General features: G+C 39.8%; 1 protein-coding gene across 8 annotated transcripts in view; it reads right to left on the bottom strand.

The window, feature by feature from the left end:
• SGCE (sarcoglycan epsilon) overlaps window positions 1-23,849 on the bottom strand; it is a 71,481-nt gene that overhangs the window by 9,256 nt on the left and 38,376 nt on the right. For 2 of the 8 annotated variants that reach the window (XM_062178874.1, XM_062178878.1), the window contains 5 exons: window positions 21,495-21,693; window positions 8,320-8,482; window positions 5,739-5,950; window positions 4,782-4,808; window positions 3,867-4,055 (listed from right to left, as the gene is read on the bottom strand). In XM_062178874.1, coding sequence (XP_062034858.1) covers window positions 3,867-4,055; window positions 4,782-4,808; window positions 5,739-5,950; window positions 8,320-8,482; window positions 21,495-21,693 — 790 coding nt within the window. Of the gene's footprint in view, window positions 1-3,862; window positions 4,056-4,781; window positions 4,809-5,738; window positions 5,951-8,319; window positions 8,483-21,494; window positions 21,694-23,849 lie in introns of those variants that run through there. The other 6 variants (XM_062178876.1, XM_062178880.1, XM_062178875.1 and 3 more) reach the window with 3 other exon arrangements.

Genomic DNA, 23,849 nt, shown 5'->3' with positions numbered 1-23,849 from the left:
AGAACCCGGTGTGCCGGCGCCGCAAGGTGGAGGATCAGCCTGTTAAGCCATGGCGCCGGCCTACAGCAGATAATTTTATCAGCTGTTTGTGCAGTGTCTGAATTTGAAAAGCAAAAGGAGCACTGTACAAAACGAGTCCCCTCTTTCCTGGGACCATGGGAAGACCCCAAGTTTGACCCCAGCTGTCCTTTCTGTTGTCTCCAACTTCCCATTGCTGGTAACCAGGATTAGGGCCCCTAGGGGTGAAAGGGCAAGCTATTTCCCCCTGACTGCAAATCAGGACAGGCGAATCATCTCATCTCACTTCTGACATAATTTAGCTTTGTTTCTTATCAATATCTCACATGTATTATCTTCAAAACATTTTTTAACTAGATAATTTGTGGTGCCAATCCGGAGCCCTGTGAAGCACTCCAGCAAAGAAGAAATTATCACTGTGGAATGCGTAACTGGCAGCCCCTCCTTACACAACTGCTCTGAAGTTTCAAAGACCAAAGTAGTTTCTATCCAGCTTTGAAAGAAAGCTTCCTGTGTCCATGAGTCTTGTTTGCGTAAGACAACATAAATCTTTAGCCACCCTAATTCTTGGATATTCCTTGTGTCAAGTCTGAAGAATAAATATGACATCTAATAGTTAGCCCAACTGTTTATGATGATAAGATCAGTATACTTAGTACACATATGTAAAGATGAAAAGTATGCCTTGCTACAAAAAGGTTAATTGATAAGTACAAGGCAGCATTAGCCTAGCTTATACCTGGTTATCAAGTACAATAATGCCTCATCAAATATATCTCATTTTAATCTTGAGAATTCAGTTACATTCAAATGACCAAAATATTTATGAGTGTCTTGTTGGTGCTGAAATGAAACTTTAAAAACATGGCCATTTTTCAGGTAAAGAGTAAAAGTTGAATTTGCGTAAGGACAGCTGTGATGAACAGGACACAATAAATTCCCTATTATCTGGCATGGTTGGAAAATGAGGTTAATGACATATTCTGGCTTATAGGGAGTTACCATAGAGACCATGTGCATATTATCCATTTCCAAGAATAAAAGAAAGATAATATACACTCAACGCTGAAACTACACCGAATGTAATTTAATTTTCCTCTGATGAGTCAGACGTACTTGATGATCCCACAGAGGCTCCTAATAATCACGGAACATCATCAATTATCTCTGTCCCTATTTATATAGAAGTGCCCGTTAATGGAGCTTTCCCATTAGTAGAAATCTGAATCACATGAAGGTTTTCTGGACTTAAAAATACATATATGTTGAAATTGTTGCAAGCTCAATGTAATAAGCTACTACATTTGCAAATAGAGAGATCTGATCAACATAATGACAGTCGTGATGGGCTCACAGAAGGACCAGGAAGATACACATGGATGTAGACTAAACAGGAAATTTTGCTTTGCTTGCATTTATGTAGCAATGTTGCAAAATTCTAACTGCATGGAATCAGAATAATTTTAAGGAGTTATTCTCAATATATAGTTAGAAAAAGTTTCTCCCTTAAATTTTACCAGTGATAAACGGATTTAAAAACATATTCAAGTTCTCCTACTCATTATGCTAGTTTTGTGTGCTAAACTTTTGTAACATTGTTATTTTGTCACTGGAAGAATTTCCCAAACTCTGTTCTTTGAAGATTACTCTGCTCTTTTCTCAGATTCCCCAAGTACATCAATACACTAAACTGTCTGAGAACTCTCCTGGTTTGAAAAGCAAACAAAACCTGTTTTCCAAGTGTACTTGGCCATTTTATTTTGAAGCAATTTTTCAATATTTTACTGACATTTTAGGATATATAAGAAATATTCAATCTTAATAGGTACAAAAGCTTTTCATTTTAAAAATGAATTATACCCCTCTTGCAGTGCAGCTCTCTGCTATGGCCCGGGAAGGCAGTGGAGGATGGCCCAAGTGCTTGGGCCCTGCACCGCATGGGAGACCAAGATAAGCACCTGGCTCCTGCCTTCGGATCAGCGCAGTGCGCTGGCCCCGGCGGCCATTGGAGGGTGAACCAACGGCAAAGGAAGACCTTTCTCTCTGTCTCTCTCTCTCACTGTCCACTCTGCCTGTCAAGAAAAAAAAAAAGAATTATAAGTCTATTCATAATTTTCATCTAGCAAAGGCAGGAGAGATTAAGAAACTGTGAATTATTACAGTATTTGCTAACAAGTACTACTTCTTCTCATCAGTGTAGGCCTCTAAGGACCCGGGTTTTATGACCACCCATACTGGATAAGCCACTGACCTATAGAAAGCACAGAAACCCACTCTTCCTTCAGGAAAAATAAATTTTGTGAAACTTCAATATATCTCAGATACATTAGTATTTCTAAAACTCAAAAAAAAAAAAAACCTGGTAGACTTTTATTCATTTATTTAAAAGGCAGTGAGAGACACAGAAAGAGAGAGAGGGCAAGACAGGACTCTCAGCCACTGCTCCATTCCCCAAATGCCCACAATGGCCAGGGCTAGACCAGGTTGAAGCCAGGGCTGGGAACTCTAAGTTTCCCACTTGGGTGGCAGGAACCCAATTATACTGCCTCCCATGGTCCACACTGGTGGGAAGCCACAGTCAGAAAGTGGCCAGAGCTGGGAACTAGACTCAGGCACTCTGATCTAAGATACAGGTATCCCAACTAGCAGCTTAACCACTAGGCCCAGGGACCACTTCAAACAATTAAAATACATGCAATCCTTGCTACTCTTAGAAGGGCCTCAAATAATTACTTAAACACGCACATACATGTACAGGTACATAGACAAAACATACCTTAGCCTATACATTTCTACATAACTGATATTAGAGAACTTTAGGAAAATATTCATAATATCTCTGTACTCCCAAAGTATTCTGGAAAAATTTATCTAGTCTTACTGTTACACATTCATTACTTTTTAATCTTCAAATGGCCACATGCATTTTACGTGGTTACAAAACAAACATTCTCAAGAGGAGTAAGTACCCAGAATGGTTCCCAGATAAACTTTTAATCAATACATGTTTACTTTTTTAATCCTATCTTAAAGGATGTGCGAGAAAGAAAAGAAGGGAGAGAGGAAGATTTTTTGTTTTGTTTTGTTTTTTGTTTGTTTGTTTGTTTTTTTTTTTTTTTGGCATATCCATTCCACATCCCCACAAAATTGAAGTGAAAGTGGAGAACCTCCAAAACAAACCTGTGACTTCTAGGACTTGGGGGTGACTGAATTCAATTCATTTTAACATACAGTTAAGGAAGAAAAAAGGAGCCACGTGCTTGAGAATAAAGTTTTCCCACCATTCCCGAATGTCAAGATCCAGCTTTGAGGCCCCTACAGTGCGTCTTCAAGAACGACTGGCAGTTTCCTCCACACCCTTCCCTTAGTCACCGGTTCCGGAGTACCCTCCTGGCTTTCTGACCCCAGCCCTGCTAGCACTGAAGATGTGCACAGATAAAATACAAATGGGAAGTATCTGTTCTGGTATACATGCAAATTCCTCACACACACACATTCATACCCTAGAAGTCCTTTATCCAGAGGCAAAAGATTCAGATTATAAAGATCTGTGGAAATTTTCAAACAAATGAATCCACAAACTAAAAAAATTACAAAAATCAATCAATCTGTCATGCTTTAGGATATGCTACTATCCTGCTCACTCATCTGGGAGCAAACATATCTTATTACCAACGCCAAGAAAGTAGAGTTGGAAATCTACACTATCAACATCCTTTTGGTATTTTCTGTCCCAGTTTTAAACAAACAAACAAAAGCAACAACCACCAAGAGCTGTGGTCTTCACAGACGTCAGGAAAGACGCGCGTGCGTGCACATGAACGCCGACGGCTCCGCGGGATACTCACTGCTGCGTCTGCATCAATGGCGTGTTCGTGCTGTCATAGCTGTCTGCGTGCAGAGGGGGCAGGACTTCCCCAGTGACGGGGTGAAACACAGGCAGCGTTGACAGGGGCCATGCTATTTCTCTATTCTTGGACATATCCCGGAGCTCCTTGGTAGATTTCTGAATAGCACTGTGATGGACCAGTTGAATGCTAGGTCAAAAACAAATAAGACAACATACATTCAAAATCACATATTACCCTTTAGGTCATCAATTAGAAAAAGTCATGCAATTTTTTTTCTTTTAAAATAACAAGACACTTTGGTACTACGGGCATTCTACTACAAATGACTTCAGAAAGACAAAAAATCTTTTAACCTACCAAATCAAAATTATAAACTGATTTTTAAAATACACAAGTCTCACATTAAACTGAGCCGTGAGCACTGTTTCACTACGATGGCCCTAAGTAACTAGTTTTCTATTTATTTTCTGTGGTTAGGATAAAACTATCCATGGCTTTTTTATTATTGCTTCTGGTGGGGGCATTTACCAATACTCACAGAATTTTCATTTTATGATAGGTTATTATTGTAGATTCAGGAAAACGTGTGTGAAAGATCTTTTCATCTGTTCTCTGGTTTATAGAAATGAAGATTGGGAAATCACATAATATAAATGGCAAGTTAATGTTCTGAATCTCAAATATTTTAGGCTGAATTTTTTTAACCTAAGTAGTCTTTGTTTTAAAGCCCTTTTTAGTTCTGGTTCCTTCCCTTCTCAACATCTCTATTTAGAAGCAGCTTTCACATCTATGAAATAAACTATGAAAGATGACGAATGGAAGAAAAGCAGGACACACACATGTACATAGCATGATGGGCAACTGAGAAGCGAAAAAAATGACAAAGAAAATAACAGGAAAGAAGACACTTACTCTGGTGTTTGCATGTTTCTCTTTTCCCTAGAAACAAAACAAAATTTATGAATTAAATAATAGCATTGATATTTGGAACATTAAGACTCTATGCTCATGGGATCTTGCATGATGTGGAAATGCTGACATTGTTACTATTAGATGCAACCAGGCAGCATTTGCCACCAGGGTGATGACATTGCTTGGATGAGTACACATACAGCGATGAAATACTGATGAGACACACACAGAAAAATGAAAAAAAGATGGAGACTGAGAACCAGGCTCTTGGCTGCAATAAGTTCCATGGCCGAACAAAATCAAGCTACACATAAAAATGGCAGAGTCTGTTACTTGCTGCTTTATTATTATTTTTTATCCTTTGCTTTGCTTTGTTACTCTGACTTCAGATAATCTCAGGAGAGTACCTTAATGGACACAGATGTCCTGAAAGTACTGTCTAGGAAGTCTCACTTCTCAAATTATACCATCTTTTCATTAATTTACTCCTATGTTATTTTTAATATATTTTAAACACTTATGTTGTGCTACCCTGTTTCACAGCAGAACAATTTCAAGAAGAATTCTGACCATCACTTCTGCTCAAACTAAGACTATTTATTTATTTAAAACGCAATTACTATGTCAGTAGATTCCAGTTTCTGCTCACAGAAGATGGCTTGGCTGACCAAAATATCTAGTGCCAATTATTCTTGGGACTGTCTTGCCAGCATGAAGTTGTATCTAGTCTTGATAATTTTTGAATAAAGTAATTATATCCCCTAATTTGATTTACTAGACTCAAAACTGTTTTAATTCACTTTATAGAAATAAAACACTGCAGTTTGACTAGAACACAATTTCAATTCATTTATAAAGTGCTTTATGAACTAAATGAAACTTTGCTTTTAATGAAATCCTCTATGTTGTTATCTTAGCAGGCCCTCTAATTTCTTATTAGTGGTTTAAAGTACTCACACTCCTTCCCGTCGGCAGCACATGATATAAGCAAGTATTAGGAAAAGGACCAGTGCTACTGCCGAGGGCACAGCCAGGGTAATGAGGAAATCCGTGTAATAGTCTCTGCTTTTCAAAGAGTCAGAAGGGGGTTTGTATTCTCCACCATCAGGTAAAATCCCCTCTCCACGAATCACTTCCTGATAGGTGGACACTTGCTTTGTTTTATCAACCTGATACAAAAGAAGAAAGTTACACATCAAATTAGCATTTGTAAACATTGAGAATTTAGTATGTAGACACAGCAAATCATTCCTTGACAAATGCTTTAAAAAAGTCATCCTCTTCAAGGTCTTCATCCCCCTAAATCTGCAACAGTTTTCTAAAGTTAGAAGAGGAATAAAAGTTGGAAAGGCTCTCGCTTCACCTACTGCTAAGTCCTTCCAACACCACATCCACACCGTGCTTGTGTACTTGTGTGTGTAGCTGCTCCTCCTCGTTTCCTTTCTCCAAAGCGGATTCCTTCACACTACTGTATACACATTCCATTCTCCAGCGACAGACCGCTGGTGCAGAAATTAAACAAATCTTGGACCGGCTGATAGCCAGGTAAGAAGGCAGAGATTTTAGGATCAGGGAAGGAGAAAAAGTAAAACATGAGGGACAATTTCCAAATGCATTGTCCTCGATACTTCTGGCATCCAGCTAACAGAAGTAATTTTTAGGAAAAACAGTGTAAGGAATATAGAACCCATTCAATGCCATAGTTTTTTCTAAATTCTATCTTTGCATCAAAGAACACACAGCACATACTCTATATTAATTTGCTTCCATATTAGTATGCTTTCACTGAGCTACATGAAATTATGCTAAGGTTTTTTCAAAGGACACTAAAAAAGTAGTCATGCAAAATTTGTTATTGGTTACTCTATTTGCTATTAAAAATAATACTTGGGAGAAACCTTTATGACATTACTGAATATCTTCTTCCAAAGACTCCACTTGAATAATTTTGTTAATGATACAAGCCAGTAAGAATTTTATTTTCTGCCAAAGAAGTGATACTCTGACTCTTTTAAGGGTGAGAACTAACATCTGGTGAGTTTCCTTTTTAATCCTAAACATTAAGAGGTATATTGTCAATCATGACCTTATGCTTATTATGATTAGTTCTATGAAGTTTAAGTCCTCATTTTCCACTCTTTCATATTTTATTTATGTTTATTGTGCAACTCTTTTATTTAAGCCCCCTCAAATCTTTTGTGGTAAGAGGTGGCATATAAATACATACATGTAAAATGAAAACTGAAGACCCTCAACCTTTCCATTTATAAGGCCTTACCATATAAACCACAACCTTCAAAGCATAAGTCATTTTTAATCTTTCAGAGGTTAGATCATGCTACTAAACATAAACTCATTTTATGGGACAACCCTAAGTAAGCTGGTGTGTCAGGGTCTGCCACCTGCTGACGGTGGAGAGAGAACTGCAGTTATGACTGAGTTGACTGCAGTTGCTTGGTCTTTTGCACCCTTGTACCATCATTACCATGACTGAAACAGTGAGCTTTGAAATTCCACAATTACCTACAAGGTACATAAACCACAACAAGTTAATGATTTTACTTGATTTAAGAAGGCAGAAAAAGAGCATTATTTTTCTCAGATGCTATGGATGTGAAGAGTCCAGGGCAAAAGGCCACAAGGGGTGCTGAATGTTGCACCCTGAGTACTTATGTTCCTCACTATTGGATCCTGGAAAGCTGTCTGCAAGTGGCCGCTCCAAGACAAAGATGGTGACAGTTTTGTCTCTGAGTCAATAACTTTGTTCAAATGTCAACTTTAAACTTGGATCTAATTCAGTGAACACCAATCCTAGCTGACAGAAGTTAAAGCTGAAGATCATTTAAACAATTAAAACAAATTTCCTTTCAGATAGCAGAATCAAAATATTGTATTTAGACATGTAATATAAAATAAGTCTACACATAAACTTTTAACATATCATTTGTAGGAAATCTTACATTTTTAGCATGCAAATTAAAAAGTGATTTAGAAAGAAATATTTAATGTTTATGAATTTATTCTTAAGGCTGTGGGTAAGACTTTAACTTTCCTCACTTGGAATTGTTTCTTATCCCTTTAACCTTCCCTACAGTTTGAGTTTCCAGGACACAGGACCACAGTAGGACACTGCCTTGCTTTCAGATTTATTATTGCTCTCCATTCTCTCCTTCCAAAGCAGGGTAGCTGTAGCCCATGTAAGAAGAGACGTTCTGCACACATCACATGGACTCTATTATCTGTGCTGATTTAACAGCCACCTGGGTGTCCAAGGGGTTCATTTGGACCACCTGCCAAGCTAATCCAGTCCCAGCAACTAATCAAGGGTAGAGAGAGTACAAAAGTGGAGATACTCTTTCCTAAATGGATGCACTGTCAACGAATTTAGCAAATCCTTAAACGCAAAGGAAGTCAATTGCAGTTAACAAAGTAAACCCAGGATTTGTTCCTAAAAGCAATTCAGGTTTTAGTCGAATATTATCTCCAGCCACATCAATCCTAATTACATTTACAAAAGCAAAATAAAACAAAAACTCACCAATGAAATTTTGCACCAGTCAATGTAAAATTGAGTACGAAATTTTTTATCACATGTTATAACAGGCTCCATTTCTTGACTGCATCTCAATTGATTCTGTGGATTTTCAACTTCTCGTAAACAAGAAGAAAATGGGACATCGGCACCAACCATGACATAAACACTGTAAAAATGTGAGACTCTCCAGTTATCCTTTAAGAAAATTGAAAACACTGAAAAACAATCCACCCTGAATACCAGATTTATCCTTTTGAATTGAGGGATTAACTAGAATCATCCTTAAGGTAGGGGCCTAGGCTTTAAAAGCAGTGATTCATGTAGGGGCTTCTTTTCATTCATTCCTTTATTCAACCAATATTTACTGAGCTCGTTAGTAAACAGGATACTTTCTTCATCCTACATTAATTTCAGAAATTTCAGTGCATTCCATTTCACTCAAACTAGTCATGTTTAACATTCTGATTACTATACTTGATAGACCATTAATATTTTAGCAATTATTCTTAAGGCAAATTTTCTAGAAAACAACTCTGTCACCAACATAGTAAGTAAGAAGTAGATTTTTACCTGAGTGCATTACAGCACTGTGAAATTATATCCTTGGAAGTATGGGGGTTCTAGGCAGACTCTGCTGTTTTACTCAAACCGTTGCCAGTTTTCTAGCACAACCCCCTACATATATGGTCTCTCATTAGGGAGCATCCCAGTCTTTTACAACACAGAAAAGAAAAACCGTTGTTTGGTAAACACAAACAGGACAAACAAAATGTTCTTGGTGTGTTTCTTAGCATTTGTGGGAGAAAAAAACTCTATCTAATAGTTAAAACTGAAGATAGTGACAATATCTTTAAATTATCTTGGAGCACCCTGAAAAGAAAGGAATCTTGCTGGCTTTTCAAAAAGAATACAAAATCAAGAAATTACTCCAAGTAAATATTTAGAATGCTATTACTACTTACAAAAGGAAGTAAGTTCATTAGAATTCTAGCTTCTTCCTTGTAAAAACTAACAAACTGACCCTAAAATTCATAATAAAATTCAAGAGACTGAGAAGAGCTAACAAACCAACCAACAAACCAAAAAATCTTGACTAAGAAAAACAAAACTGAAAAACAATTCCCAATTTGAAAACTTACTCAAATCTGTAAGATGCTGCAGTTCTGCTGTAGGGATGGACATACTGATCAGTGAAATAGAACAGACAATAGAGAAACAAAGTCTAAAATTCAGAAACTGATTATTTTCACAGGCACCAGGACAACACAAAGGAGAAAAGAACAGTTCCTAGAACTGACAGTGCCGGGACGATTGAATATCCACATGAAAAGGAATAAAGATGGACTCCTTGCCTCACACCATACACAAAACTTGCCCAAAATAAACCAAGGAGGACAACTTCCAGTTTCTGATCCAGCACATAAGCCATCATGACAACAAGTAAAAAGCTGAACAAACTGAAAACATGAACAATTACGTTTAGATCCACAAGAGAAGTGAGACCACAAGGCAAACCACTGTCCCCAAGATTCCAGGGCCACATTCAGAGAATCACAACTCACTGGAGAAGAAACTTGAAGGCTGAAACAGCCGAGGGAACCAGTGCTGAGGTAGAAAACTGTAATTGATTAATTGTGAGCAGCATGGAAAATTCTGAGACTTGACAGCCCCAGAGGGGCATTGAGTTTTACCTGGGGGCTCTACCAGGTTGTTACAGTATCAGAGAAGAACTCCCTCCCGCTTCCAGCAGAGAGAGGGAAAATGGAACCATCTGGAAATACAGTGGCACATTCTGTTCCTCTTAGCAAAGTCTGTCCTCCGGAAAAACTTATTTAACCAGAACCCAGTGAGCTGGGGTCATTATCAGAGCCCTACTGTCCTAAGGGAAAGGAACTACCCAACCAACCACAGCTGGTTCTATCCTTCCATGTCGAGGAAGGAAAATGGCCAACTCCAGGCCACGTTAGCCATCACATCCCGCCTAAAAGGACAGGATGAGCAGCACATGTGAAGTTGCCCGTAACCAGGTTCGGCTCAGGACAAGACTGAGAACCAGTCACGGGATTACAGACTGCTTCCCCCGCCTCCACACTCACCGCTGCATACTGATGGCCATTTAGACTGGACCATTTTTTTACACAGTAAATCAGTCCGGCTATCAAGAAAAAAAAAAATCCCTACAAAACACACTGAAAGGCAAGAAACACAGTTTGGAAAGGCTGGATAAGCATCAGAATCAGACTCTAAATAGAGTTGTTTTCCAAGAAGTGTTAAAAGAAGCTCTTCTGAGAGTTAAAACACAGGGGGGAAAAAACACAGACTCAGAAACTCGGATTTACATAAGAAAAGTAGAACATTGACGAAAGAGTAAGTAGAGGTCCAATACAAACTTTAATTTCTCTTATTTTTTAAAGATTCATTTGAAAGGCAGAGTTACAGACAGGGAGGGAGGGAGAGAGAGAGAGAGAGAGAGAGAGAGAGGGAGAGAGGGAGAGAGGGAGAGAGGGAGAGAGGGAGAGAGGGACTTCCATCCACTGGTTCACTGCCGCAATGGCTGGAGCTGGGCTGACCCAAAGCCAGGAGCCAGGAGCTTCTTCTGGGTCTCCCACGCAGGTGCAGGGGCCCAAGGACTTGGGCCATCTTCTACTGCTTTCCCAGGCCATAGCAGAGAGTTGGTTCAGAAGTGAGCAGCTGGGAGTCGAACCAGCGCCCATATGGGATGCCAGCACTACAGGTGGCGGCTTTACCAACTATGCCACAGTGACGGCCCCATCTTACTCTTAATTGATTTAATACACAACAGCTGTTTAAAGTAACAACAGAAACAAGACATTCATTTGTGTATGCCTATCTATGCTTACATATAAGCAAAGTGAAAGACGATAGTAAAAGATACACCATGGTGGAATAGGGATCATTTTGTTATTATAAGGTGTTCTTATGACCCATGAGGTGGTACTGTGGTATTTGAAAGAGTACTTGGTACATGCATATTGCAAACTCCCAGGCAACCACTAAAAAATGAAAAAAGAAGTACAAGCTTAGAGACAAAAGGAAATTAAGTAATAAGGAGTGCTCAATTAAAAAAAAAACACAAACATGGGGCCAGTGCCGTGGCTCACTTGGTTAATCCTCCACCTGCAGTGCCGGCATCCCATATGGGTGCCAGGTTCTAGTCCCAGTTGCTCCTCTTCTAGTCCAGCTCTCTGCTGTGGCCCGGGAGGGCAGTGGAGGATGGCCCAAGTGCTTGGGCCCCTGCACCTGCATGAGAAACCAGGAGGAAGCACCTGGCTCCTGGTTTCAGATCGGTGCAGCGCCGGCCGTTGCAGCCATTTAGGGGGTGAACCAACGGAAGGAAGACCTTTCTCTCTGTCTCTCTCTCACTGTCTAACTCTATCTGTCAAAACACACACACACACACACATACACAAAGTGGGAAAGCGGGGGCTGGCATCGTGGCAAGTGGGTTAAGCTGCCACCTCTCAGGCCAGCAACACATATGAATGCCGGTTGCTCCACTTTTGGTCCAGCTCCCTGCTGACGCAACAGGGAAAGCAACAGATGATAGCACACAGTGCTTTGGCCACTGCCACCCACGTGGGAGATGTGGATGGGCCTGACCCAGTCCCGGCCATAGTGGCCATTTGGGGAATGAACCAGCAGATGTAAGATCTCTCCCCCTATACCCTCAACCCTCTGTAACTCTGCCTTCCATATAAATAAATAAATAAATAAATAAATCTTTTTTTAAAAAGTGGGAAAGTTATCTTTCAAAAAAAGATTAAGCAGATTAAGCCTCCGCCTGGGGTGCCAGCATCCCATATGGGTGCCAGTTGGACTCCCTATTCTTCTACTTCCGATCCAGCTCCCTGCTGATGAACCTGAGAAAGTAGCCAAAGATGGCTCAAGTGCTTGAGTCCCTGCATCCACATGGGAGACCTAGAAGAAGCTCCTGGCTCCTGGCTTCAGCCTGGCCCAGCCCCAGCTGTTGCAGCCATTTGGAGAGTGAACCAGCAGATGGAAGATCTTTCTTTCTCCCTCCTAGCCACCTCTCTGCCTTTCAAATAACCAAATATGTAAAAAAAAAAAAGTGGGAAGGCATAAAAAAAACAAAAATAGGAATAAAAAACAAAGGCAACTAAAAATGCAGTAACAAATATGTTAGACAGTAATTCAACTATATCATTAATCACTTTAACCATCAGTGATATAAATGCAACTAAAAGAGATTGTCAGAGTGGAATAAAACACAAAATCCAATTATATACTGTATAGAAGAAATCTACTTTAAATATCAAAACACATAGGAAAAAGCAAGCAGATGAAGAAAGATATGCTGACACTGATCAAAAGAGAACTAGAGTAGCTATAGCACAGCAAGGAAACTTAGGAGGCATAAAGGAAGTTATAACATAACAATAAAGGATCAATTCCCCAAGAATACAAAATCAACCCTCATGTGCATGCATGTAGTAATGGAGCATGAAAACCAGGACGCAACAACCGATGAGAAAGGATGAATCCATTGTCCTAGTTGGAAATCCCCATATCCTTCCTACCAGAAACAGGTAACATTCAGCAGGTAGAAAACTGGCAAAGACACAGTTCAACTGAACAACATCATCAGCGTCTTAATAGACACTTGTAATCTATTTCATCCAAGAATACCAGAATACACATTCTTCTAGAGAAGAACATTCACCAACATTTAAGCCATGAAACACAACCAATTTAAAAAGAACAGACTATGTGCAATGTTTGCTCTCAGACTACAATGGAATTAAAACTATAAATCAGTATCAAAAGAAAACTATAAAGTTCCAAAATGCTAAGGCAATTACACAACACATTTCTGAGTAACACAAGGGTCAAAAAAGTCTCAAGAGAAGTTTTAACATATTTTTGAACTAAATGAAAATGAAATCATAACTTATCAAAATTTGTGGGGTGCAGCAGAAGTATTATCTAGAAAGACATTCATAGCAGTGAATGTCTATATCAGCTTCATTCATAATTGTTAAAACTTAGGGACAATGAATACGTCCTTCAATACATGCATGATTAATCAACGGGGGCACACCCCGAAGATGCAGTACTATTCAGTACTAAATTGGCTATCATGCCACAGAAAGACGTGGAGACCTGGGAGAAACTTATTTGCATATTAAGTGAAGGAAGTCAAGCTGAAAAGGCTCTATACTGTATGATTCCAACTAAATGACGCTATGCAAAAAGCAAACTATGCAGTCAGCAAAAAGACTAACAGTTGTCAGGGGCTCAGGGGAAAGGAGGATTGGACACACAGGCCACCGGTGACTTTTAGAGTAGTGAAACTACTCTGAATACTAACCTGGTAGGCAACTGTCATTATACGTATGTACAAACCCATATAATGTACAACACAAAAGTGGAACCTAACGCGAACTAAGGACTCTGGGAAATAATGACGTGTCAGTGTGGATTCATCAATCGTCAAAATGCAAAGTCGATGTAAGCATAAAGTTGGTGTGGATTCATCAATTGTCAAAATGCAAAGTTGATGTAAGCATAAAATTGAGAGCAAAGCTGTGAAGGCAGCTGCCTAATGGGGCATGGCCACACAGATACACTTGTATTTTACATCACACGTAAATCAGGATGTAGGATTGATCTGAAACTGCTTAAAAGAGAAGGAAAACTATGGTAGCTCAAGGAAACAATGATTAAACAATGAACTGAAACTAAAGATTAAAAACTCAGAAGTAGACAGGAGACACCACTGGTAAAGCAGTTAAGTGATCAGGACTATAAACATATTCTTTTTTTTTTTTAAGAAGATTTATTTATTTATTTGAAAGGCAGCATTACAGAGAGGCAGAGGGAGGGAGGGAGGGAGGGAGAGAAAGGGAGAGAGAGGTCTTTCATCTGCTGGTTCACTTCCCAGATGGCTGCATCGGCCAGAGCCAGGAGCTTCTTTCTGATCTCCCACTTGGGTGCAGGGCCCCAAGGACTTGGGTCATCTTCCACTGCTTTCCCAGGCCATAGCAGAGAGCTGGATTGGAAGTAGAGCAGCCAGAACTCGAACCAGCACCCATATGGGATGCCTGCACTGCAGATGGTGGCTTTTACCCACTACGCCACAGTGCTGGCCCCAACATATTCTTTTTAAAACAAATTATTACTTTCAAGCTTCACATAAAGCCAATTTCTATCCCCTTATTAACTGCCTCGCCAACACCATATTTTGTCTTGCTAACTGAAATATATTTGTAAATACAAAGACAAAATGAGTATTTCTTAGAACTGCTAATGGCCTTCTTGTTTAAACATGACAGTGATTTGCATTTGTAATTAGTGAGATTTTAAACTAATTCACTTCAAGATAATATAAATGGGCATAAAAATTTTGGGTGCTTTAAATTTTTTTCTTAAATTATAAAAACAATATAAAGACATTACAGAAAACTTAGGTTATAAAAGCAGAACACATTTACATTACCAGGAAAACTATTTTCATTTTCCAATGTACCTTGCAGAATATTTTTCAAATGCATATATTTTAACCTAATTGCAATCGTCTCTAAAATATAATTTTGCATCCTGCTTTTTCACTTAATACATCATAAGCATTTTACATATTGTAGTCTTTGTAATTATAGTTTTATGGCAATATAATTTTTAAAGTGCACATGATTTATTCAGCAATTACTGCAGAGTTGGACATGCAGTTGCTTCTAATTTTTGATGTTATAAATAATATTGTGAAGACAATCTCTGTGCATATTCCTTAATGTTACTATCTTAAGAGAGATGCCTAGAAGTGGAAACATTTTTATGACAGTTGACACTCACTGCCAAATGACTTTCATCTCCACTTGGACGATCATAAACTTCACAAACTTAGTATGTTCCCAGTTGAGCTCATCGTCACCCCACCCCACCTCCGCCTGTCCCCCCTTCTATCTTCTCTCAGTGACTGGCATCCCCAGATGCTCAAGTCATGAGCTCAAGCACCATCATCTTTGACTCCTTCCCCTGTCTCCACATATTCAATCCATCATCACTCTCTGACATGGCCCTGAAATAACTGTGCATGTACACATCCACTGTCCCATCCCCTGGTGCAATGCTTAGTTCCACCACCGTCATTTTCCACAGGGAACGAACCAACAGTCCCTTAGTGGTTCCCCCTGCACCCAGCCTTTCCTACTATTCCCCAGGAGGCTGTGGGCTGAATGAATGAATGAATGAATGGCATCACACCAGTCTAAAAACACAAGCACAGCACAAATGTCACCCTAAGGAGCAGCAGATACTGGATTTGTCTTATAGGTTAAAAAAAAAAAAAGTATTGCTTCTTTCGTAGAATCAGTAAGTTTGAACATGACGTCTATCTTAATAATTTAGCATGAAGCCATATGTAACACCAATTGCACAGTATACCAATAAAATTGTTTTTCATACTTTGACTTTTTTCCTTTTAGATAGCTTTTTGAGATACAGAAATCTAAAACTTTCATGAGGTAAAATGAGGATGATCTTTACCTTTCTGACCTCAGCTGATGTTTTCAAACTTCAAATGTGTAAATCAATGAGATGGGAGTGTATTTTCAAGTACAACGTTTCTCAATGAATGGTAACAAAATAGAATGCCTCAAATTATTAAAAACTGGAGTATATTACATAAAATTGTTTCTTAGGGATAATTGTTTCTTCCAGTTTGAAAAATTCACTCTCTGTTCTATGAAGTACAGTACTTACACTGAGGTCTTTAAGCACACGTGAAGGGCCGGTGCTGTGGCACAGTGGGTAAGCTGCCACCTGTAACACCGGCATCCCATATGAGTGCCAGTTCAAGCCCTGGTTGCTCCACTTCTAATCCAGCTCCCTGCTAACGTACCTGGGAAAGCAGTGGAGGATGGCCAAGCACTGCCACCCACATGGGAGACCAGGATGGATTTGTAGGCTCATAGCGTTGCCCTGGCCTAGCCCTAGCCTTTGTGGCCATTTGGGGCCTCCCTCTCTGTAATTCTGCCTTTTAAATAAATAAAATAAATCATTTTAAAAAGCACATCATGTGAAGAGACAAGCAATGGGTAAATAATTTAAATCAAAATTCTTTTTCAGCAATAGGTAAATAGGTCCAATGATTATATGTTTTCCCAAGGTTTCACTAATTGATGTATTTTATTCTTTGGTTGCATATAGGAGACAGAAACCAGTTCAGAGAAGAATGTGTTCATGTGGATTACATGTTGCCTGGGATCCTTGAGCTCTCAAAAGCAGCACGACCAGGCTTCGTGTCTTTCCTCTACCCCACTTCTTTTTTCTGTACATATCTGCAGTAACACAATACAAAAATAAGGGGCCGGCGCCGTGGTGCAGTAGGTTAATCCATCTGCAGTGCTGGCATCCCATATGGGTGCCGGTTCTAGTCCCAGCTGCTCCTCTTCCAATCCAGCTCTCTGCTCTGGCCCGGGAGGGAGTGGAGGATGGCCCAAGTGCTTGGGCCCCTGCACCCACATGGGAGACCAGGAGGAAGCACCTGGCTCCTGGCTTCGGATCAGCGCAGCTCCAGCAGTAGCGGCCATTTGGGGAGTGAACCAGCGGAAGGAAGACCTTTGTATCTGTCTTTTCTCACTGTCTGTAACTCTACCTCTCAAATAAATAAATAAATAAAATCTTTAAAAAATATGATGAAAAAAAGAATAAAGGCTTAATTTGATTATAACAAAACATAAAATAAAAAATGAAAAAGTAAACAAAAACTGGGGGGAAGCTGAAAAATTGACAGGATTAGTAATTCTGTTGTAATCCAAAGCATGGGGTTATTTCACCGAACTTCCTCATACTCCATTCCAACTAGGAAAAACAGTAAATGCTACAATTCTCTTTACTGGAAAGGGAGAGGTGTGGCAATTCCTTGGAGACCTGAAGGTTTTATCAGCACGGACTTTGAGAAGAACTCTTCCTTGTGTTCATTTCCTCTCATTCATGCTCATCTGACAGGACTCACGGATGCCACTGGGTCCCCCAAATCAAAATCTCTATGCCGTACTTCCTCCATTCAGTCTTTCCCTGGTTTCTCTAAGTGTGATCTCTCCACGATGAAAACTTAAACATGATCATCCATTTCCTGCAAAGCAACTTACTACTTCAGGATGAGAACAGCTTTTCCTGGTATGCAAAGCCCAACACGATCTGGTCTCTGCTGCCCTGGTAACAATCAGTTCTGGACTCTTCTCACCTATTTCCATGCTTAGTAGATTACCAAATCCCCTTTCCCCATCACGCTTGTTTTAATTTGAAAGATACAGCGAGACAGAAAGATCTTACTGTCTGCTGGTTCATCCCCCAAATGCCTGCAACAGTCTGAGCTGGGCTAGGCTGGGGCCAGGAGCAAGGACTCCATGCAGGCTTCCGCTGAAGGCATCCCCTCTTCCTAGAGTTCCTTCTCTCGTCCCAGCAGGTGCATGTGCACTCTTCTTTGCAACTCAGTTCAGGTTTCACCTGCTCTCTGCATCCTCCCCAAGCACAGGTGACGTGCAGGAGTTCTCTCTGTGAACACCTCAACTGAGTTACGCACGACACTGATTTGAATGATCTGATTTTCTGTCCAGTTTCTAGAAGACTGTCACATAAATTGTATTTTTTAAAACATTGTACCAGACCGGCGCCGTGGCTTAACAGGCTGATCCTCCGCCTTGCGGCGCCGGCACACCGGGTTCTAGTCCCGGTTGGGGCACTGGATTCTATCCCGGTCGCCCCTCTTCCAGGCCAGCTCTCTGCTATGGCCCGGGAAGGCAGTGGAGGATGGCCCAAGTCCTTGGGTCCTGCACCCGCATGGGAGACCAGAAGCACCTGGCTCCTGCCTTCGGATCAGCGCAGCGGCCATTGGAGGGTGAACCAACGGCAAAAAGGAAGACCTTTCTCTCTGTCTCTCTCTCACTATCCACTCTGCCTGTCAAAAACAAACAAACAAACAAACAAAAAAACATTGTGCCAAAGACATTAACAGTGTTCTCCCATTAAAAACTACTAATAAATGTTATAAATGTAAACTATGAAAGAAAAAAATGACATAATTTCGAACAGACTACTGAACATGCAGCTGAACTGATTTTGTTGATTAGTTCTGTAATAAAAATGGACTGATATGGGTTCCCAATTTTTATTTTATTGTAGACATTATCAAGAATTCCTGTCTCAGATCAGCACCATTTCATGAAGGAAATGATATCTGTATGGAACATATAGAAGGGACACAAAGGGCAACTAAGTCACCAAAGACGGAGACAAGTTCAGAACCTGACTTCCCATCAGCCTGACACTTGCCAGTCACTGAGTTGTATTCTCTTCCTCATGTACAACTTTCTACTGAGGACTCTGACACAAACAAAAATCAGACAATTAATTTGAGGGAGCAGTTTCTGAGATGGTCTAGAGAATAAATTAGGACTCTGCTGCTGACTGAGGCTAACTCTGCATGCTTTGGTAACCAGAGGAAATAGTGGTAGGTTTGACAATCTCTTATGAAAAGTGAGTATATTCTTTAATCCTCACACCCCATCATTCCCTTCATAGCCACCATTTACACCACGTCATTCAACTGCGGTTGGCAGCTATGACATGCCTAGAATGAAACATGAACCTGCTCCTCTTTCCACCAGCTTTATCCCAGGCTAAATACATCCACGAATCCTTAGCCCCTGGCTCAGTGTCAAGAGCAAAAGCAGCACTGAGACCAGCCCCAGAGACAGCACAGTTGCTTGGGGTTATGGGTCTGGCAAGTGAAAATGAATTTTTTCAGAGGGCTCAACCTTCCTTTGCAGAAGCTTACTCACTTTGAAGTAAATCTTTATAATTGTTTTCTGTTTGTTTTAGGAGAAGTCTGAAGGCTGTCAGTGGGTTCTGCAGAAATGAACAAATGCTCATCAGGAAAGAGGAGCAGGGATGCTGCAGAGTGGGTTCTTGAAGACTGGCACTTACTAGCGCTTTAGGTTTACTCCAAGGGTCTACACTGAGAGCTACTCCGTCATCTACTGTTTATTTGACTACATAGATCAAGTATGAAAATAAATCTGCCATTAGTAGATTGTGGCTGTCACGGTAATAGGAAAACATTTCATAGAGGTTTTTTTTTTTTTAATTTTATAAATCCAGGACCACTACTTAAGCTATGCATTAAGCAGAACACTTATTAGGTGCTTAATAAAAACATCTGACACATATAAAATGTATATATTTGTTTAAGTAAGAATTTTAGAAAATCAGGGATGTGATTCCTTTGCTATCTCTGCTCCTACCTCTTGATAAAAGAAAACTGAAGCAAAAAGTATATTAATTAAAGACAATATACCTCCATTCAATAGGAAGTCACCAGAGATGAATTAAGCACACTCATATCTAAATTCAAAGCAAAAAACTGTATTTGTTACTATGACATTATATGACAACTAGAGAAATTGCGCATAATCATCCCCAAGAACCAACATTTCTTCTGAATTACTATTCAAGTAGGATCTTATTGTACTGGTGCTTGTATAGGGCACTGGAGTAACAGAGGTGGCACTGGGCACAGTTTATAGAAATGCTATTTTAAAAGACTCCTCATATGAATACTTTGTAAAGGTGAAGGCTTAACGTTAAATTAAAACTCATGGAAAGCATTTCAAGTTGGGAAGGGATCTGAGACGAGTCTAAATAAATGCCGCAAGACTGCCTCTCTCAAATATCTCACAGCATGTGCCGCCCTCTAGCAGGTGCTGGGGCTCAGTTAGCTAATGACTGAATTCTCCAACAAGTACTTGTAGGACAAAAATTCTGTTCTTAATTTAGAGTCACATGCTCAGGCCCAGCCCTGGGCTCAAAGAAGTAGAAGGGCAGCAACATATCTGTATCTTTAATAATGCTCTCCTGGTGATCCTCAGGCTAGATATGGTTGAGAAGCACTGCTTTAGGTCAGTGTATTTTGTTTTCTTAAAGATATATATATATGTATATATATATATATATATATATATATATATATATTCAAAAGTCAGAGTTACAGAGAGAGAAAGAGAGAAGGAGAAAGAGAGATCTTCTATCTGCTGGTTCATTCCCCAAATGGCTGCAACAGCCAGGGCCAGGCCAGGCTGACCCTGGAGCCAGGAGCTTCCTCTAGGTCTCTCATGAGAATAGCAGGGGCCCAAGCACTTGGGCCATCTTCTGCTACTTTTCCCAGGCCCTTAGCAGGGAGCTGGATTGAAAGTGGAACAGCCGGGACTCGAACAGGTATCCACGTAGGATGCCGGTACTGCAGGCAGCTTTCCCCGCTGGGCCACAGCACCAGCCCCCAGAGTCTAGTTTAGAGGGTTGCTTACCACTACTGGAAGGAGAAGGGGTGAGCCCCAAAAATGGCACCTATAGAAAGCTCTGCTGCTGCCTGGCTTTTGTTCCTTCTTCCTCCAACACCTTTTACTTGTTGTTTTAACAGTCGTTGTGGAACGCATCAATTCACAAAAACTGTTGAAAAAGGTCTCTATTTGGAACATGCTTTCAGGAGAGATACCTCTTCCACAGCCCTGCTTCCACTTCTTGGTGGTCAACAGGACTATACCACGCCTCTGAAGTGAAATGTAAGCTCCCGATTGGAAAAGACCAACTATTTCCCTCAAAGCACTTCAATGTGTGCTTGACCGACTTCAAAACCCACTGCCAATTGTCACCCAGACTGTGAGTGACAAGGGCAGGCTTTAGGCTCTCGTGTCACAGGAACGGTTTTCAAATCCAATCCAGCCATCAGTCACCAACACATGGTGGAAAGAATGTTAAAGGCGAAGAAACAGTTTCCTAGAATAAAGTTACAGCCGTCGGCGCATCCTTCTGCAGCTGATAACTGGGCCATCAATTTCCTTTGAAATTCATGGCCTTAAATAATCAGCTTTCTCTATGGAAGACACAAAAGACTTAGTGCTATAATTTATGATGCTGATCCTGATCTACAATTACATTCACAGGTCCTGGAACCTGAGATATGAAGAACCATTAACACAAGCGCTTTGTCAATATAGAAAATTGCCAGTATGTGCATATCTTTATAATATCTGTTTCTTATTAAAACGAAAAATGCAACAGGCCACCGTCCATCTGTAAGTCTGATGAAATCACCATATTTAAAATCCATATTTAAGGCAATGAGATAAAGGTCTGCTTACCCCTCCTTCATGTCATTAATGGGAAGCGGCACCCGGCCACCCCTGTCTAGGGCCGACGTGATGTTGATGGCATTCAGGCGCTCCGGCTGCCACACATTTTTCACCGCCCCCAGAAAGTCTCCGAGAACCTCACTGGCCAACATTTCTTCCACGTTCATATTTTTAATGAAGAATTCTGCCTGATATGGCAATGGGAAGTCTAATTTTGGTGAAAAAGGGTATGCATGTTTTTAATGAAGTAGTATTTTAAAAGAGAAACAAAAGAACAATTTGAGTTTGGTTCAGTTCTGTCACGATCCTGGCAGTAGAGAGTGGCTGTGGTACTATGCAGCTGTCTGGACACGTGGCTTCTGCAGCCCTGGACTGACCCAGCAGCAGACTGACAATATGTGGGGGAAAAAAGTCTGTCCTGAACACGTTCAGACTTCTTTTATTATTATTATTATTATTATTATTCCCTAAACAATATAATACTGGTTCACATTGTAGTAGGTATTAGAATTAATCTAGAGATGATTTAAAGTACGGTGGGGGGCTCATCTTTTACACAGGGAACTTGAGCATCTGCAGAATTTAATATCTGAGGTGGGGTCCTGGAACCAAACCCTTACAGGCATTGAGATGACGTCAAAGGCTTTCTGCATAACAAAGAGTCTATCTAAAAACAAGACATACAGTAGGGATAGAACTTATCTACAATATAATGAAATCTGAAGTTCAGCAGGGCAATTATAAGATTCAGCCATAAATGGGAGAAAGATTTAATCTGAATTTTTAATTTATAGTATTGCTATTTTTAAGAGCATATGAATCCTCTTCCTACAAAAAGAATTGATTATATGTTCATTAAAAATTCCAAAAATCAGAGTAATTCTATTTTGATCACTCCATAATTAAATATTTCATAAAAATGATAAAGATTTCATACAATTCTTTTTCTCACATTAGTAAGACATTAATTAGCTGTTTTCCCCCAAATTTTTCTTTAACATTTCATAATATTGTGAACCAACCCAATATCAAATTCAAGATCTCAGGATAAGAAAGACTAAATGGACATAAAAATAGTTCAGCTTTTCCAGTATTACTCTTGAATTATCAACACCATTTCCTGTACTACGTTTTATTTAGATAAAGAATAGATTTTATTTAATAACATTTCTGTAACACAGGTTAATTTTTAAAAAATTGTTGACTAGGCAAGCAAAGCTAAGGGAGTTAAGTGGATATAACATCTAGTGTCCACAAGAGGCGAGGAGGGGTTTGCACTTTCTCTATCCTGTCAGATGGAGGAGGTCTATCTTCGGCAGGCTCCGGAACACACTGTAATTTCAACTCCCCTCCTTGGACTTTTATCTAAGCTAAAGGACATCATGTATAAGTGCTCTGCAGAGTCCCTAACACATGATAAGAGCACAAAATATGAAACTTTATGTAACAATTAAAAGAAAAAGAAGAAAGGAAGCAGGAGGAAGGGTGGGAGTGAGGGAGGGAGGGAGGATGGGGTGGGAAGTGTTATTATGTACTTAAAACTGTATGTATGAGATACCTGAAATTTGTTCCATTTATATAAATAAAATATGAAATTTTAGCTCTTAAAGTAGAAAAGGCTGATTATCTGATATCTTACTAAAAGAAAATGTTTCTGACTATGCAGATGTAAAGTGCTCAACAGGGCTCACACTCTGAATCTCCTCATTTATTTCAATAAAGTCAAGGTATCTGTGAAGTCTTCTATTCCTATTTAATAAATAAAAAATAAAAATTACAGAATGAGTACCTGAAAATTTGGTGACCTTGTTTCTTATGAAACCTCTTTCATATCAAAAATCACAGGATGCCAGAGATGAAGCCAGGAAAGAAACTGTGGCTTCAAAGTTTTCAACAGGATGTGGTCAGTTCTTCTGAAAGACCCTAATCACAGAGGGTCCTTTCTTTGTCTCCTATGTGGACAATTCTTGGGCTATCATCTTACTAGGTCTGTTTAACGGATAGCCCATCTGCGATCTTCTAATATTCAATATAGTTGTTCTCTTTATGCAGATGAATGTCCTGTTACACATACATTCCCTCTCTTATACAGAAAAAAACAGCAGTTTAACCATGCTACATTTTCCTCCATACCTGGAAATAATCATGCAGAAATGTGTGATGATGAAGAGTTTCTTGGCAATAAATAACACCATATTTATAAAGAATACCAAACATAGTTTTTGAATATGTTGAAAGTCTATAACCTATTCATTTCGTTCCATGTCTCTACATCTGGTTTTCTAAGGAAACAGGCAAAACTTTGTTCTTACAATCACTGCTACTTTTTTGGTGAGAACTGCTATTTGGCTTTTCTTGATCCAT

The sequence above is a fragment of the Lepus europaeus genome, chromosome 20, assembly GCF_033115175.1.
Source record: "Lepus europaeus isolate LE1 chromosome 20, mLepTim1.pri, whole genome shotgun sequence".
In the NCBI taxonomy this organism is placed as follows: Eukaryota; Metazoa; Chordata; class Mammalia; order Lagomorpha; family Leporidae; genus Lepus; species Lepus europaeus.
Note: the sequence above shows the minus strand (reverse complement) of the source record. Positions and strands in the feature narration are given on the sequence as shown.